This window comes from Haemaphysalis longicornis, unplaced genomic scaffold (genome assembly GCF_048455015.1).
Source record: "Haemaphysalis longicornis isolate Haplotype H1 unplaced genomic scaffold, Haemaphysalis longicornis Haplotype H1 scaffold_7, whole genome shotgun sequence".
Taxonomy (NCBI): Eukaryota; Metazoa; Arthropoda; class Arachnida; order Ixodida; family Ixodidae; genus Haemaphysalis; species Haemaphysalis longicornis.
In genome coordinates, this window is record NW_027526422.1 from 49812044 (window position 1) to 49825849 (window position 13806).

Sequence of the window (13806 nt, forward strand, 5' to 3'; positions counted from 1 at the left end):
CTTTTCATTCTAAACTTTAAACTGGTGAGGTAATTCAACAATGTTCAGTACTCACTTTTTTGTCCCTTTAAGTAAATTTCAATTACTGAAAGCACTTTATAAAATAAACTGATCAGTTTGTCCACATCAGCAGGCCCTTTTGTCAAAGTCTGCTCAGAGACTGTTCAAACATGAATTCGAATGTTTCACTACATTCAACATGCTTATCAGCATGAAAAGCACTGAACGACTTCTGACACCTTATTGACCTTAAAGTGAGCTGATAGGGAAGCAGAAGCGAATCTCTGTGTCATTCTCATGTCTCTTTTTATTATTTGCCAGGTCCGTAACAGACACTGCCTTCATATGAGGCATTGTGTAGCCGCCTATATAGCCTGTGTTCCAAAGTGCCTGGACCCCTCTGATTCGCAAATGCCTGGCCACTTTTTGTGCAGTCTTGGCGAGGCAGCTGAGCAAGCACACGGTTGGCTACCTGACGTGGAAGGCCGGGATCCAGTCGTCCATGAACACAACCGTCATTTGGGACACCAGCTACGGGCACTTCGTTGGAGCGCTCCAGGTACTGCAGGCCGCTGGGAACGGACTTGGAATGCTCGTTTGCGGGGCCAACCCCAGGTGTAGTCTGGAAGGGCATGTGGGTAAACAATCTGCAGTGTTTACTGAAGAACACATAAGAGAGCAGACGCTCGAAACAAGGTTCTGACGTAAGGAAAACCAAAATGGGGCATCATTCTACCTCTGACCTTGTGGTTGTGTGTAGAATTCACCTAGAGACCCTATAAATGTATACAGTAGCTGACTGATTTTTTGGACGTGGAGGGGAACAAAAAATAGTCCGAATAAAGAAGCAGGCCGAAAAACCTGCGAGTCATTACTCCTATGGGACAACTGGCAGTTCCTCGGAAAGTCCTGAATACCCAGCAAGTTCGAACCTTTGTAGTCCGAAAAAACGGTCGGCTACTGTATTACATACAAGGAAACATCAAGAAAGTGGCAGCCTTCAATGCAGTTGAAATTTGGCTGCTTTGAAGAGCTTTTATATAGCCGAAAGCTTGTCTTTTGGTCGTAAGTAATTCCAAAAATTGGAGTTGAAACAAAACCAACTACCTTATTTACTCGCATAATGAACCCACTCGCGTAATGAACCCTCCCCCCACTTTTATTCTTGTGAATTTATTTTTTTGTCACCTTAAATAAAAAATGCAGCGGAGATATTTTTCTATCTCAACATGGTTGCTGTTGCCATAGACAATCGCAGTAACTTGATATCACGCCACAGTGCATGCAGAAATGCTAAAAACGCATTCCAACAAAAAGAAATCTCAACAGTAGCCGGAGACGGGAGTGGCAATGCTGTGGCTCACAATTTAAAAATTGCGAGCTTGCAGTGCGCCACCTGCTGAACACAAAAACATTGCACCATAAAAATATTGCGGCGTGCGAACAAAGTGCAAAACGCACTCCACACTCCTTCCCTGCTCTTTGCCGTTCCGGCTGGTTTTGGCGGCGTGCGAACAAAGCACTAAACGTACTCCGCACTCCTGCTCTTGCTGTTCTGCGACTTCGCCATGACGATCCGTAGTGTTGTTGTTCAGCTGTGTTCTGACCTTTTTTTTTCTGCTCCTAGTGCGCGCTCTACGATGGGCCAGTATACACAGGCGATTTTAAACGGGAGGTGGTGGAGCATGCATTGATGCATATGGAAACCGCGCGGTTGGGCGGCATTTCAGTGTTGACCCACTGCGTGTATGTACGCTACGGGTGAAAACAAGGTTTTGGGTCAGTGAACAGGGATCATGTGTTTCGTGGGGCCAAAAAAAGGGAAGTTTTGGGTGTGAGAAAAGAAGTTTTGGAGTGCCTTGACGGCACGGAAGACTGTGTGCTGTGGACCGACTGCGAATGTGAAGCCGCAAGCGCCTTCAGTAAGGAGGACAGCTCTATGGCGAGTAGGGGCCACTGGCATGTGCAGAAGTAAAAAGAAATTCCATTACATTATCACCCAAGTGTTTTTACGGAAATGGTAAGGCTCTGCCGCGCTTCTCTTAGCAACTTTATTGTGTGGAATTTCAACTTTTAAAAAATCTGTTGCACTTTTTTCCCGCATAATGAACCCTCCCCCCAAATTCATGCCGAATTTTCTGGGAAAAAAGAGGGTTCATTACGTGAGTAAATACGGTATGTTTCGTAAGGGAGATGTGTCTTACATCAAATTCTTTAATGTCTTATCGGGAAAAAAAGCAAGCCTTTAGCCATATAAAAGCTATTCAAAGCAATAAAATTGCCATAGTATTAAGGACTGCAACTTTCTCGTAATGTTTATGTATAATTATAGTATTAGATGCTGATATATAATTACAATATATATAATTATAATATATGGTATGCTTTACTTGGCAGGCAGAAAGTTACCGTATTTGCATGATTCTAACAAGCACCGTTGTTTGCTAAAATTATCCTTCAAATGTGTGCGCGCTTTACAATCGGGCTAAAATGCGAAATCGGATTCAAACCGGCCAGCAGCGTTGCCATAGACACGGACTCCTCCCAAATTGCAGTTCAAATCTGCACGGTAGAATCAGCGTGCAGTAATTTTTTTCAAATCTTCCTATGTACACTTACCTACGCGTTACAATTGTGGGCGCCTTAGAATCGTGAAACTACATTAAGCACAAAAAAGCAAGGACAACAAAGCTGAGTTATTTGTGCTTGCAGCTTTTTTTTGTCTGGTTCTTGTTTATTGCAGAGTCAAAATTGTGCAGTTAGTACTGAGCACAGTTTATGCTGAGGCGGCATCAGACTTTCTTTGTTCCTTCAGAGACCCATCATAATGCAGAGCTGGGTTTTGTCTTACTTTTCAGTTTGGAGTTCCAAACACATTCGTCATGGTGAGCTACACCTACAAATTCCCGGATGAGGGCCGACTAAAGGGAAGCATCAAGTAAGTGGAACAAGCACTCTGCTTTAAGCCCTGCACAGTAGCTGTTAAAAAGGCAATATAGTGTAGAAGCAAGTTGGCTTCTGCAGGTAGACGGCAGTGCCGAGGATATAAACAAACACCACTTGTGACAGCCGCAGCTGCCTGTTAACACAAAGTATCCTACAAACGTACGAACAGGTGTTGCTGCCTCTTACGCTTTCCCGCACTGTTATTTGTGATGTTACAAATAATGAAACGGGTTGGCAGAGCTTGTTTGAATGAAGAAAAATTACAATTTTAGGGGTTTAACGTATTGAAGCAATACCTGGGCCATGGGGAGTGCCGCTTGAGGGCTCCAGATTAATTTCAACCAGCTGGGGATTTTTAACCTGTGCCAAAATGTTGACATATGGGCGTTCTTTGTTTTTCACCCAAGTCAGAAGAAGAACCACTACAGCCAGGATTAAACATTGGTCCTTGGGCTCAGAACACGTCTTAACCACTAAGCCACCGTGGGCAGTGCTTGTCTAAACATATTGTTACTTGGCATGGTTCATTTTCCGTAACAATATTTATGAAAGAACAGTGAGGCAGGGACATTTGAATAGTAATTAAATGTATATGGGAACTTCTGCTGAGCAAACATTCTTTTCGAAAGGCACGACCGTCACTCTTTAATATTATTATAGTGGTACTAAGGTGTAAAAGCAAATTAGCTTAGTGGTGCTGCCATTCCTTCTTAAATGTTTGGATTAGGGGGGGTGAGTTTGGTAGCAAATGAGACTGCTGAGCATCTATTGTCAAATAGCAACTACTGGTAATTAAGTTTCTTCAGCAAGCGATGCAGCAAGCTTGCACAGTTTCGATGTCTGCTCTCACCACAACAATCACCCATCTTGCAATGTCCCTCAAGGATAAAAAACAAACACATGTGGAAGGTTATGTAGCATACGCCTCCTGCATAACAAAGTTCGAGTTATTTTTATATTGTAGAAAGCGGTCTTGTTCTTTCTCAGCAATTTTTTACCTTGTCATCTTACTCTCCTTTTTGGGACATCTGTTCCCACCTTTCCCGAAACTGAGATCCTGTATGTGCCTCCGAGTTGACTATATATTGGCAATTTACAGTGCGGTGAATACATATATGCCACTCACAGCGTCAGTGGTAAATTTTTGATAGAAGTGAAATTAACGAAAATTTGTAAAGTTTTGCTGGAGGGTGTGATGCTTTGGTGCCAGCAGCTTTTTTTTAATTCTTTCCTTTCTGTTTTTATCTGTGTCCGTTTTTACCACAAATGTGCCTGTTGAGACCTATATTTATGGCTGCCCACATTCCACATATGTATGCTCTGCTGGAGCTTTTATTTTAGACTCAAAAAAACATACTCTTGGCAACACTTTTTATGGACTTCACAAAAGTGTGCCACTCCATATCACTCTGTCGACCGAGGGAAAAGAATTCAGTTAAAGCAAATGTGTGCGCCACTCAGGACAAAGTGTGAATGAAGCACATAATTGACATTGCACCGCAGTTCAATATTTTGAAGCACTGAGTTGATGTTGGACACATTGGGGGGATTGATTTGATTGTTTTATTGCAGGGTTTAACGCGCTGGCGCAATGCAGGCAATGAGACGCGCCGTAGTGGAGGGCTCCGGATTAATTCTCGAACACACGGGCGTGTTTGCTTTTCGCCTACATTGAAAAAGTGGCCACCACGGCCAGGAATCGAACTCGTGTCCTCGTGCTTAGAAGTATTGGGAGGATTGCCTTTCACTGCTGCAGCATTTGTGTCTACTCTGTGGGGCTCACATTTTTGGAAGAACTGGAACAAAGATTGCGAGCACAATACCAGCAGCCTGCCATGCTGCACCCAAAGGCACTGAGTGATGATAGGTTGAGGACGTCGAAAATTAATTGGTGAAACAAAGACTGATGTCGATAATGATGTCGATACTGTGGCATCTAAGCAAATAAACATTACGCAAGCATTTCCTGTCATTCGTCATAGAATGAGCTGCCTTTGATGATGATGTTGAGGAAACTATCATGGACCTCAGCTTGTGTCTGTGGTGCACTGGTGCAAGGCGTCTTTGGCTATGCTGGCTACATGCCAAAACTAACCAATAATAATTTGCATCGGAACCCTTGTAGAAGTGGCTCACAGATATTCTTGCCTTGGGGTATCTGTTTACAATGCCTCTGTTCATCTTGCTCAACCAACTCCCCCCATCCCCTTTTTTTACTTTTCAAAATTTTGGGGTTTAATGCGCCAAAGCTACCCCTGGGGTATGGGGCCCGCTGTAGTGGAGAGCTCTGGAATAATTTTGACTGCCTGGGGATCTTCAGCAAGCACTGGAATCTCAATACACAGGCGTTTTCGCTTTAACCCTCCATTTAAGAAGCGGCCTCCGTGGCCGAGAATGGCCAGGAACGAACTGAGCCACTGCGATGGTTCCCCCCCCCCCCTTTTCTTTTACTTTTTTTCTTTTTCCCCCCACCATTAAACTGATGGCAGCTGATATGTGCGGTAAACTATTTATTTTGTGCTGACGCTGTACTATTAGTACTGAGCCTAATGTGAGAAGTAGTAAAATAATGTGCAATGAAGGAGATATAGCATGAGTGGTTGTGTCGGGTAATATCTGATACCCCTGTCACACGGGCACTTTTAATCTGGATTACAGCAAAGTGGGATTGACTTTTCGAGCGCACTTAATGTATTGCTGCTGCTACATGCACATTTCAATCTGAGTTGAGAAATTTCATTCTCACACACCAGATGGCGCCAAAAAAAGGACTTGGCAACCGGTGTCGGTTAACCACCATGTGCAGCCATAGTGGTATCAGCTGAATTTGAGCCGTGGTGAGGCCATCCCTTGTAGCGTGGTTTGTAGCAACGGGTGCGATTTCTATTGCCGTGTGTGAGCCCTTGTTTTGCGACGGCAGCTGACTTCCACCATGTTTTTCCTTCATATTCGTCCAACGTCCAAACAGTGACAGTAGTGCAATATGAACTAGCAATAACTGCTGTACTCGATGCAGCCACTGGCAGGTGGGGCAACACTATTTTTGTTTTTAAGAGGGATTGACCCACAGTGTTGAGAGTGTACAAGTGCAGTTTTGTAAAAGTATGGATAGTTATTTAACTAGCTAGATATTGTGCTGATCTGAGTCAAGTTATTTGGAACAGTTCGTGGTATTACTCAAATATGTCACCGTACAGCATTATTCAACAGGCATTATTCATCACCGCTCTCTTCCGATTGCAATTGAAAATATTAAAACTGGCCATGTAGCAGCACCTGAATTGGATTGAGTTCGATCAGGATCGACTCGATCATGATTTAAATTGCCCGTGCGACAGGGGTATTACATTTTTTGCTGCTTCATTCAAATATTCAAATGTTACATTGTACCAATTGAACCAGATTCGCATTTTTCTCTCATCTAGGGTAATTGGCATTTTCCTAGTAAGTAGTTTGAGGAGGTGCTAGAATATACATATATTACTTTGTAATACAACTTCACTTTTAATCATACCCACCGTGGTGGCTCAGTGGCTAAGGCATTGTGCTGCTGAGCACGAGGTCGCGGGTTCGATTCTCGGCCGCGGTGGCCACTTTTCTGATGGAGGCGAAAAGCAAAAACGCTCGTGTGTACGATATTTCGGCACACGTTAAACATCCCCAGGTGGTCAAAATTTATCCGGACCCCTTCACTACGGCGCGCCTCATTGCCTGCATTGCGTCGGCGTTATAAAGCCTACAATCAATCATCAATCACTTTTAATCGTGTATACTTCTACTGCCATGTGCATTGTGTGTGGCCTACCTTTCTCGTACCATGTGGAGGAGCCATTGCATTTAAGATATCAAATTCTCTTTTTTTGCTCACTCTCACTCTCTCTCTCCCCTCCCAGAGTAGGCACGTTTGGTGCCGTGGTGGAGTATGGCGTTGAGCGGAAGATATCCCAGCACAACACTGTGGGAGCAACAATGGTGATCGGCATCCCAACCGGCATTACACTCAAGCTCAGGTGGGTCTCCACGTTTCATGGATTTTTGCGTATTTCTGAGGGCTTATTCCAGGTTGGGGCTTCATGTTCACTAGGGCTCAGGCATCATCTAAAAGTGGAACAAATTGCAGTCCAAATGAGCCGCCAAAAGCTGCAGAGGCCTCTGAAACGGTTTTTCTCTGGGACTCTGCCGCCATAAGCAGCAGAGGCTGATAGAAAAATGGCGCACGTGTTTATTGATGGGAAAGAAAGACGCAAGTTAGTGAGCTCATTGCTGCCTCACTGCAATGTGCACCATGTCTTGATGCCTGCTCGTCCCTGCATCATAGTGCCTGCGTGACCCCCTTACCTCATTATCTCTTCGCTTAAATTTCTTAACAAGCTGGCAAATTGTTAGGATCAGATACCATGAATTGGGTACTGTTATTAGGGTTGCCGCTTCCCTGAAAAAAGAAAAAGAAAAAAGAAACGGTCCTTGGGAGAGGGGTGGGGCATATAGAATGCTGAATTTGCAGTGAAAAAAATTTTTTTTTTCTTTTTTTGACATGCAATGTCATTTATTGTAGGGGCTTCCTAAAGCGAAATCAACATAATGTTTGGACTGAAAGAGACTGAGGCTTCGGTTATTACTCTGAATGTGCTGCACTGAAAAGTAGCCGCACACATTTCGTCCATTAAAAGCTATTAGTATTTGCATCTGAACCTGTAAACTGCATTGTGGTCGGCTTATTAAAAAACTTGGGGAACTCTGAAGGGATAGTTTCTGTCTGGCCTCGCGCTTGGTCTGCGTGTGTGTGGTCACCTCTTTCAGTGGTCTTGATGATGATGAGGATGGTGCTAAGCATTACAATTGAATTCAGAGGTACTGTTAAAGAAATCCTGCTGAAGATTACTGCCCTGTGCGTCAATTGACAGTTTATTCTCTAAACTTCAACTAGGGTCTTGAGAAGTGCTTTGCATTTGTTAGAGTTTGCTGGGTGCTGCGCACATAGCATGAAAATAAACAGCCAGTTGAGCTGTCATTTCAAGGTTTGTGGCAGCTGCTGGTTAGCTTTTTTTTTCTTTTCTTTATTTTGCAATTATCTGTGCATTCACTTTAAAATTTGCTTTGTATTTGCCTTGAAGGCAAAAGCAGTCTTCACATCAGTGGCGGTTCCAAGGGGGGGGCGAAGGGGGCGATCGCCCCCCCCCAAAGAGGTCCTCAGCTTCTTATTTTTTTTTTTTTTTCGACGCATTCCACTTGCGCGAGGTAAAATCCCACTTGTGCGAGGTCGCAAACGTGTTGCGACCGTCAGCAATACGGGCTCGAGTCAGCCGTTGCACCGCCTACGGGGAGTCAAAAACCACTGTGTCGCTAAGTGATTTGTGCGCAAGCGGGTTACACCACATACGCGCACACGCCGGCATTGTTGTCACCTCCTCCGCAGAACTGGCGCAAGGAGAGAAGCGGTTCTTATTCGCCCCCACAAAAAAAAAAAAAAAAAAAAAAATCAAATCGCCCCCCCCCCCCCCAAAAAAAAAAAAAAAAAAAATCGCCCCCCCCTAAAACCAATCTCTGGGACCGCTACTGCTTCACATGCACCTCGAAAAGGCACATTTCATTCAAAGAGGCTTGGAAAAACTTCTTAAGATGCAACCTATATCTTCCTGTTGTGTCAGTACCGTAAACAAGACTCGCTGGGAAAAGTAACAAATTAAACAAATTGTACATGACCTGTAGATTTCCTGCTTTACAGCTGAGAAAATACTGCCATTTTGTGAGCCACATACAAAATCTGTAAAATCTTACTTCTAGGTTATTTTCTTGTTGGTCAAAATAAAAATTATTACAGTTAGCTGATGTGAGAATTTGAACGGACTGAGCTTGAGAGAGATTGCAGCGTTAGATAAATTCAGGGTTCAAATCAGCTCTGAGTTCAAGAAGTTGCACATATTTAAATTTGAACTATCAAATGGCCTTTCTGGAGCTGGGAAAGAGTGAGGCAGGACAAGAGCATGATTGCTCTGTGCCTGGGTTAGCTCAAATTTTAGAGCTGTCACCAAGTATCCTTCAGTGGACACTGCAGTAGTAAAACTGTGGCTTTGAATATTTTATGTGCGGTGCCTGGTCTGACCTGTTTGCTTCTAAAAAAGGTAGAAATTATAATACTAGTTCTTGCGAGGATTTTTCTACAGTGCTTTGATTTTTTAGCCGATCATGAAGAATACTTTAAAAAACAATTTGCTTTAAGCTTGCTCGGTGACTGTAGAAGGAAGAAATATCTTGCCAAGACAGCTTCAGAATTAACGACAAAGCTAACAGCAAGGCTGTTTGGAATGCCACTACCTCACACTACATAGAAGAGGTCATAGCTGACTCGCAAGAGTCTATAATCAATCATACAGCAAAACCTTGATATTTTTAGGGGGTGTCTTGAAAGAAAAACTGAACATGTTATTTGAGAAAGGCCGATGCGAATCACATATTGAGCTATAGAAGTTACAGCAGGGCAGAAATCTCGCTACATGAGTGCAGGGAAATGCAGGGGTTGAGGACTTTGAGTAGGTTTCTGTTGTACATATGTGTAGTCTAGCTGTTGTAATGTGCAGTATTCAGCTGAGCTACACATCGTCTGGTGACTACCAAAAATGAAGTGCTAGTCCTTTGATGCATTACTTCTGCCATTGGCATTATGGTGAATATGATAGAACCCAAATTCAGTGACAAAACAGTCTCTAATGAAGAACACAGCTAGGAAAAATACAATGAGTACACGAACGCAAGCAACTCTGGATGTTCAAGCTACAAAACACGCAACACGAAAGGAGGAAATAAACTAAGAATCTGCAAACTAATCTAAACAATAAACTAACGAAGCATCATTGAGACTACTTTCAAAAGCAAGCTTACAGAGTCTACTTGGATCTTTTGTGGGTAGCTGTTGCGGGTCTGTCCTGATGGGTCACCAGAAAAAGTGCTGCGGTTACAGAAGTTTTGCGGCACTGATGGCAGCGCAGCGCTGAGGTTCATAATTAATTCAAGAACCGGTTTTTATGAGACTGAATACTAGAACAAGTCCATGTATACTCACAAATGAGCCCAAACAACTGTGCCTGCCATAGCACCCCGACAAAGCCAGACTAACACAGGCAGTGCCCTTTGTAAAAATGGTCAGCACATTTTGTAGAGTTGGGCATGAGCAAAATGCCTGCTACTGGCAGGTCTTCTCCTCCCTTTACCGCATGCCACTCCTTTGCATTGTGTCATTTGCCACTACTTAACAGGTTGCTTGCTAAAATTTCATCTTTTTAAGATGTTAGCAGAACATTAAGTTCAAGTTTGATTTGGTGTTTGAGCACAAAACCTTGTGTGGAATCCATTAGTGGCAGTCTAGGTTTAGATGTTTGCACTCGTAATAGCCCATTGGTGTTGTTGACGGCAACGTTTATAGAACCAAGGTCAGTTGTAAAACTTCGAAGTGTTTCCCGGCGCCGCCGCACCATGCCGCATTGATGGCGCTGCAGTCGCACCCGGCTCCCGCGCGGAGCACCGGGTGGCTGAGGTCAGCACGTTCTGAGGGATACACCTGCCGTTGTGCGGCTAGCGTCTCCGCGCGTGCGTGCGTGCGCGTGCGTGCATGCGCACTCCGGTTGTAGATGGTTAGGCGAGCACTATGCCGGCCTGTTGTGTTCCCGGTTGCACGGTTTGTTACAGGGGAAACCAAACTCAAAGGCAAGGCGCTTTTCTCGCACTTCAAGTTACTTCGGCCTTCGTGTAGATATATGGTACCGTGCCAATGCGTGTCTCGACCGAAACCTCTCAGCCAAATCGCGCGTGTGGTGTGAATTTTTACCCTGAGGACATAGCAAAGAGCTACACCCACTTCATTAACAGTGAAAAGTAGAAACTGAGTGAGGAAAGTGGAGCCTCGTCGAAGGAGCCGTCCCAGAAATACTTCCAAACCTGCTTCCTTACCTATTGAAACCGCCGGCAAATAGAAAGAAATTTCCACGCCGAAACATGCAGATTGTTGCACAGACCTCGTCTGCACAGAAAGCCAAAACAAGCGCTAACGGTGCAGCCGAAGAAAGTGCTGCAAATTTAGACGTGCTGGCAGCGAGCAGTAAACCTTCGTTGAGAGACATTGAAGGAGTTCGTTTTCCATTGGCGAGCTGGCGAAAGAATGTTGGCAGAGATTACAATAGAAGTCATGTTGTTGTTTTTTTGTTGTTGTTGTTGTTGTTGTTCAGAAAATAGAGGGATAGCTTCTTTTCGTTTAAAAGTGTTTCAATCGGGGAAGAAGTAACTATTTCGGTCAGCTGCTGTCTCCGCTGCAGTACCTAGAAGCTCTGTCAACAGCGTAAATACAGTTACTATGATCTCATTTTTAGGCATGAAGGAATGACACGAAGTAGAGGAGATTATAATAGCGGTATTTGCACTATTTACAGAGCTACTAGGCACTGCAGCGGAGACACAGAGATACGGTTTGTGCCGGGCGCACTGCGATCGTCGTCTTCATCTTGATTCCCGTCTCGGCCCCATCACCACGCGAAGCTGATACTTGACATCCTATTCTTTTCGCCAAGAGGGATATCCTGTGAAAATATCTCTTTACCTTGAAACTAAAAAAAAATATCCACTTTTTGGTTCTTTTATTCAACCGATAAAGCTTTTTTAACGAAATGACGACAATGTTTGACAGCCTTCACTAATGTCTCTGCATAACGCACCAGCCACATTTCCTACCTAGAGGGTTCGAATATGCAGCCGCCTCAACAAGAAACGTAAATTATGTAATGTGAAATGGCGGACGATGCTCTAAACGAACGTGGAAGTGCAGCCACAAAGCCGCGCGGCCTTGGAAATGCAAGCGGCTACTGCGCAATGGTTGTCGCTGATTGAGCGCCGTAGCTCCAGTGACATGTGGCTAGACTTACCACTTACAAGCGTAAATAAAAGGTTATAAACACGGTGATCGGCATATTTCGCGATAACGCTCGCAACGACAGTACAGATGCGGCCCGCGCTGCTTTCGCTCGGGCTTCCCCAGCGGCTGAAGGGAGCCGGTTGCGACGGCGACGCCACCTGGCGCTGTGGGTCGCTCGGGCGCCGTATTGCTGGTATGGCGGAGGCGGAGAGTTTTAAAACTGACCTTGGTTCTATAAACGTTGGTTGACGGCTCTTGTTTGTGTTTTTCAGGTTGAACCGAGCTACGCAGAGTTATGTATTCCCAATCCTTCTCTCCGAAGAGCCGCTCCCAAGTGCCATATTCTACGGCACTGTCACGCCCATCGTGGCGTGGTACGTGCTCCAGACGTTTGTGATTGTGCCTTACACGAGACGGCAGAAGCAAAGGTACGTCTTGGCCTTCCTCCTCTTCGGAACGCTTCTTAGAAGACCGCTTGCCAGAGGTCCAGAGGTTTTATTCAGGGATGTGAACACTCAACAACACCTGGGTTCGTTCGTTAATGGGGACACTGGTCTTGTGGACATTTTTGTTATTTTTTTTAATGCACCCAAAAATGTGAGCATAAAATCTAAGCTTTTCGGTGCCAGGTATGTAGTTGAAAACTGTTGCATAATTTAGGCCAGGCTGTAGGCTCAATTTCAGTATGAAATTAGCGCGGATGTTTTGTTTTGGAAACTTTTTTTATCACGGGCTAGTTTTGTTTGTGAAATTCTGATTGAAAGAGGTTCCTAAAGATGTTTGCACCATCTGCTAGGTGCCATAGCGGCAGATGTCCGGTGGCACGGTTAAGGGGCATCTGTCGAGAAAACAAACTATTAATTCCGCTGATTACCAGTGGCGAAATTATGTCGCAGTTAAAGGTGTTTGCTGAACGAATAAATAATTACATCTGCCGATCACGGCTGGCAAGTGGTGTCTGTATGATGCTTGGCTTTTCCCAGCAACTGTCCAGGGGATGAGTCTGAATCTTCAATTCATGAACAGAACAAAATGATATTTATACAACATTAGACAAGGTGCAGTACATGTACAAATGCATAAACATATGCTAGGGGTAATGTTAGAGAACAATACCAACAATTTCGAGTGGAAATGTAACGAGAATAATATAAGCTAGGGAAGCTAAACGAGATGGCCGATTCAATTTGATAGATATGCAAGACAACTAGAGTTCTGAAATATTCACATACTGGGCCACTGGTGTACTGCTGTCTTTGGGTTCAGAGTACCTATACTTGAAGTACCTATACCTATACTTGTAGCATTTGCCCCTTCTGAGAATAAAACGGTGAGTTATGGCAAAGGGTCCCGAGAGTCGACGCGAAGTTCTCTCTGATGTGGGCTGTTGGTGTTGACAGACGATCATGCAGTACAAAAAACACCATGGCATCACACACTGATACTGGGCAGTCTCGTAGGACACGTTCTTTTATACACTTGGACCTCGCGCTCACAGCGCAAAGAAGCAAAAGAAATATTTCACTCTCTGCTAGTTGAACGCAGTCAGACTATGCCTCCTCGTCTTCATTATCTTGCATCTCCGACATTTCTAGTTCTTTCAAAGCTATGCCACCTCCGGGAAAACTGTCGCACGAAACTGTGAATCGGTGGCCGTTTGAAGTATGTGTTTTGCCACTCTGCACACCTGAAAAAGACCTGCGCCAACAGTGCAGCACACTGGAAAGTACCACTTACCGCTTCTTTTTTTTTTTAAGTCTGCTTCGGTGGAAAGTTTTTGTCTTTGTTGTGTTAATGGAAAGAGGGATGGCGCAGTATTTTTTAAAGGTGCAGTAGAAGTGAGTTTGGGACATTCAGCCATCTTATTGAGCAGTGCATCCGCCAAATTGTCTGGTGAAGTGAACTTTCCACTGCTTTCTAATTGTGCTTTTTCATAAGTGCAATATGACCGAAGTGTGCCC

The 13806-nt window shown here is 44.3% G+C and overlaps 1 protein-coding gene across 1 annotated transcript in view; it reads left to right on the forward strand.

Annotated features, from left to right (window-relative positions):
- The window catches only part of LOC144145582 (dnaJ homolog subfamily C member 11), a 45239-nt gene that overhangs the window by 12173 nt on the left and 19260 nt on the right, over positions 1-13806 (forward strand). The window contains exons 9-12 of the mRNA XM_077677233.1: positions 435-559; positions 2859-2938; positions 6840-6956; positions 12118-12273. Of these exons, the coding sequence (XP_077533359.1) occupies positions 435-559; positions 2859-2938; positions 6840-6956; positions 12118-12273 (478 nt within the window). The remainder of the gene's footprint in view (positions 1-434; positions 560-2858; positions 2939-6839; positions 6957-12117; positions 12274-13806) is intronic.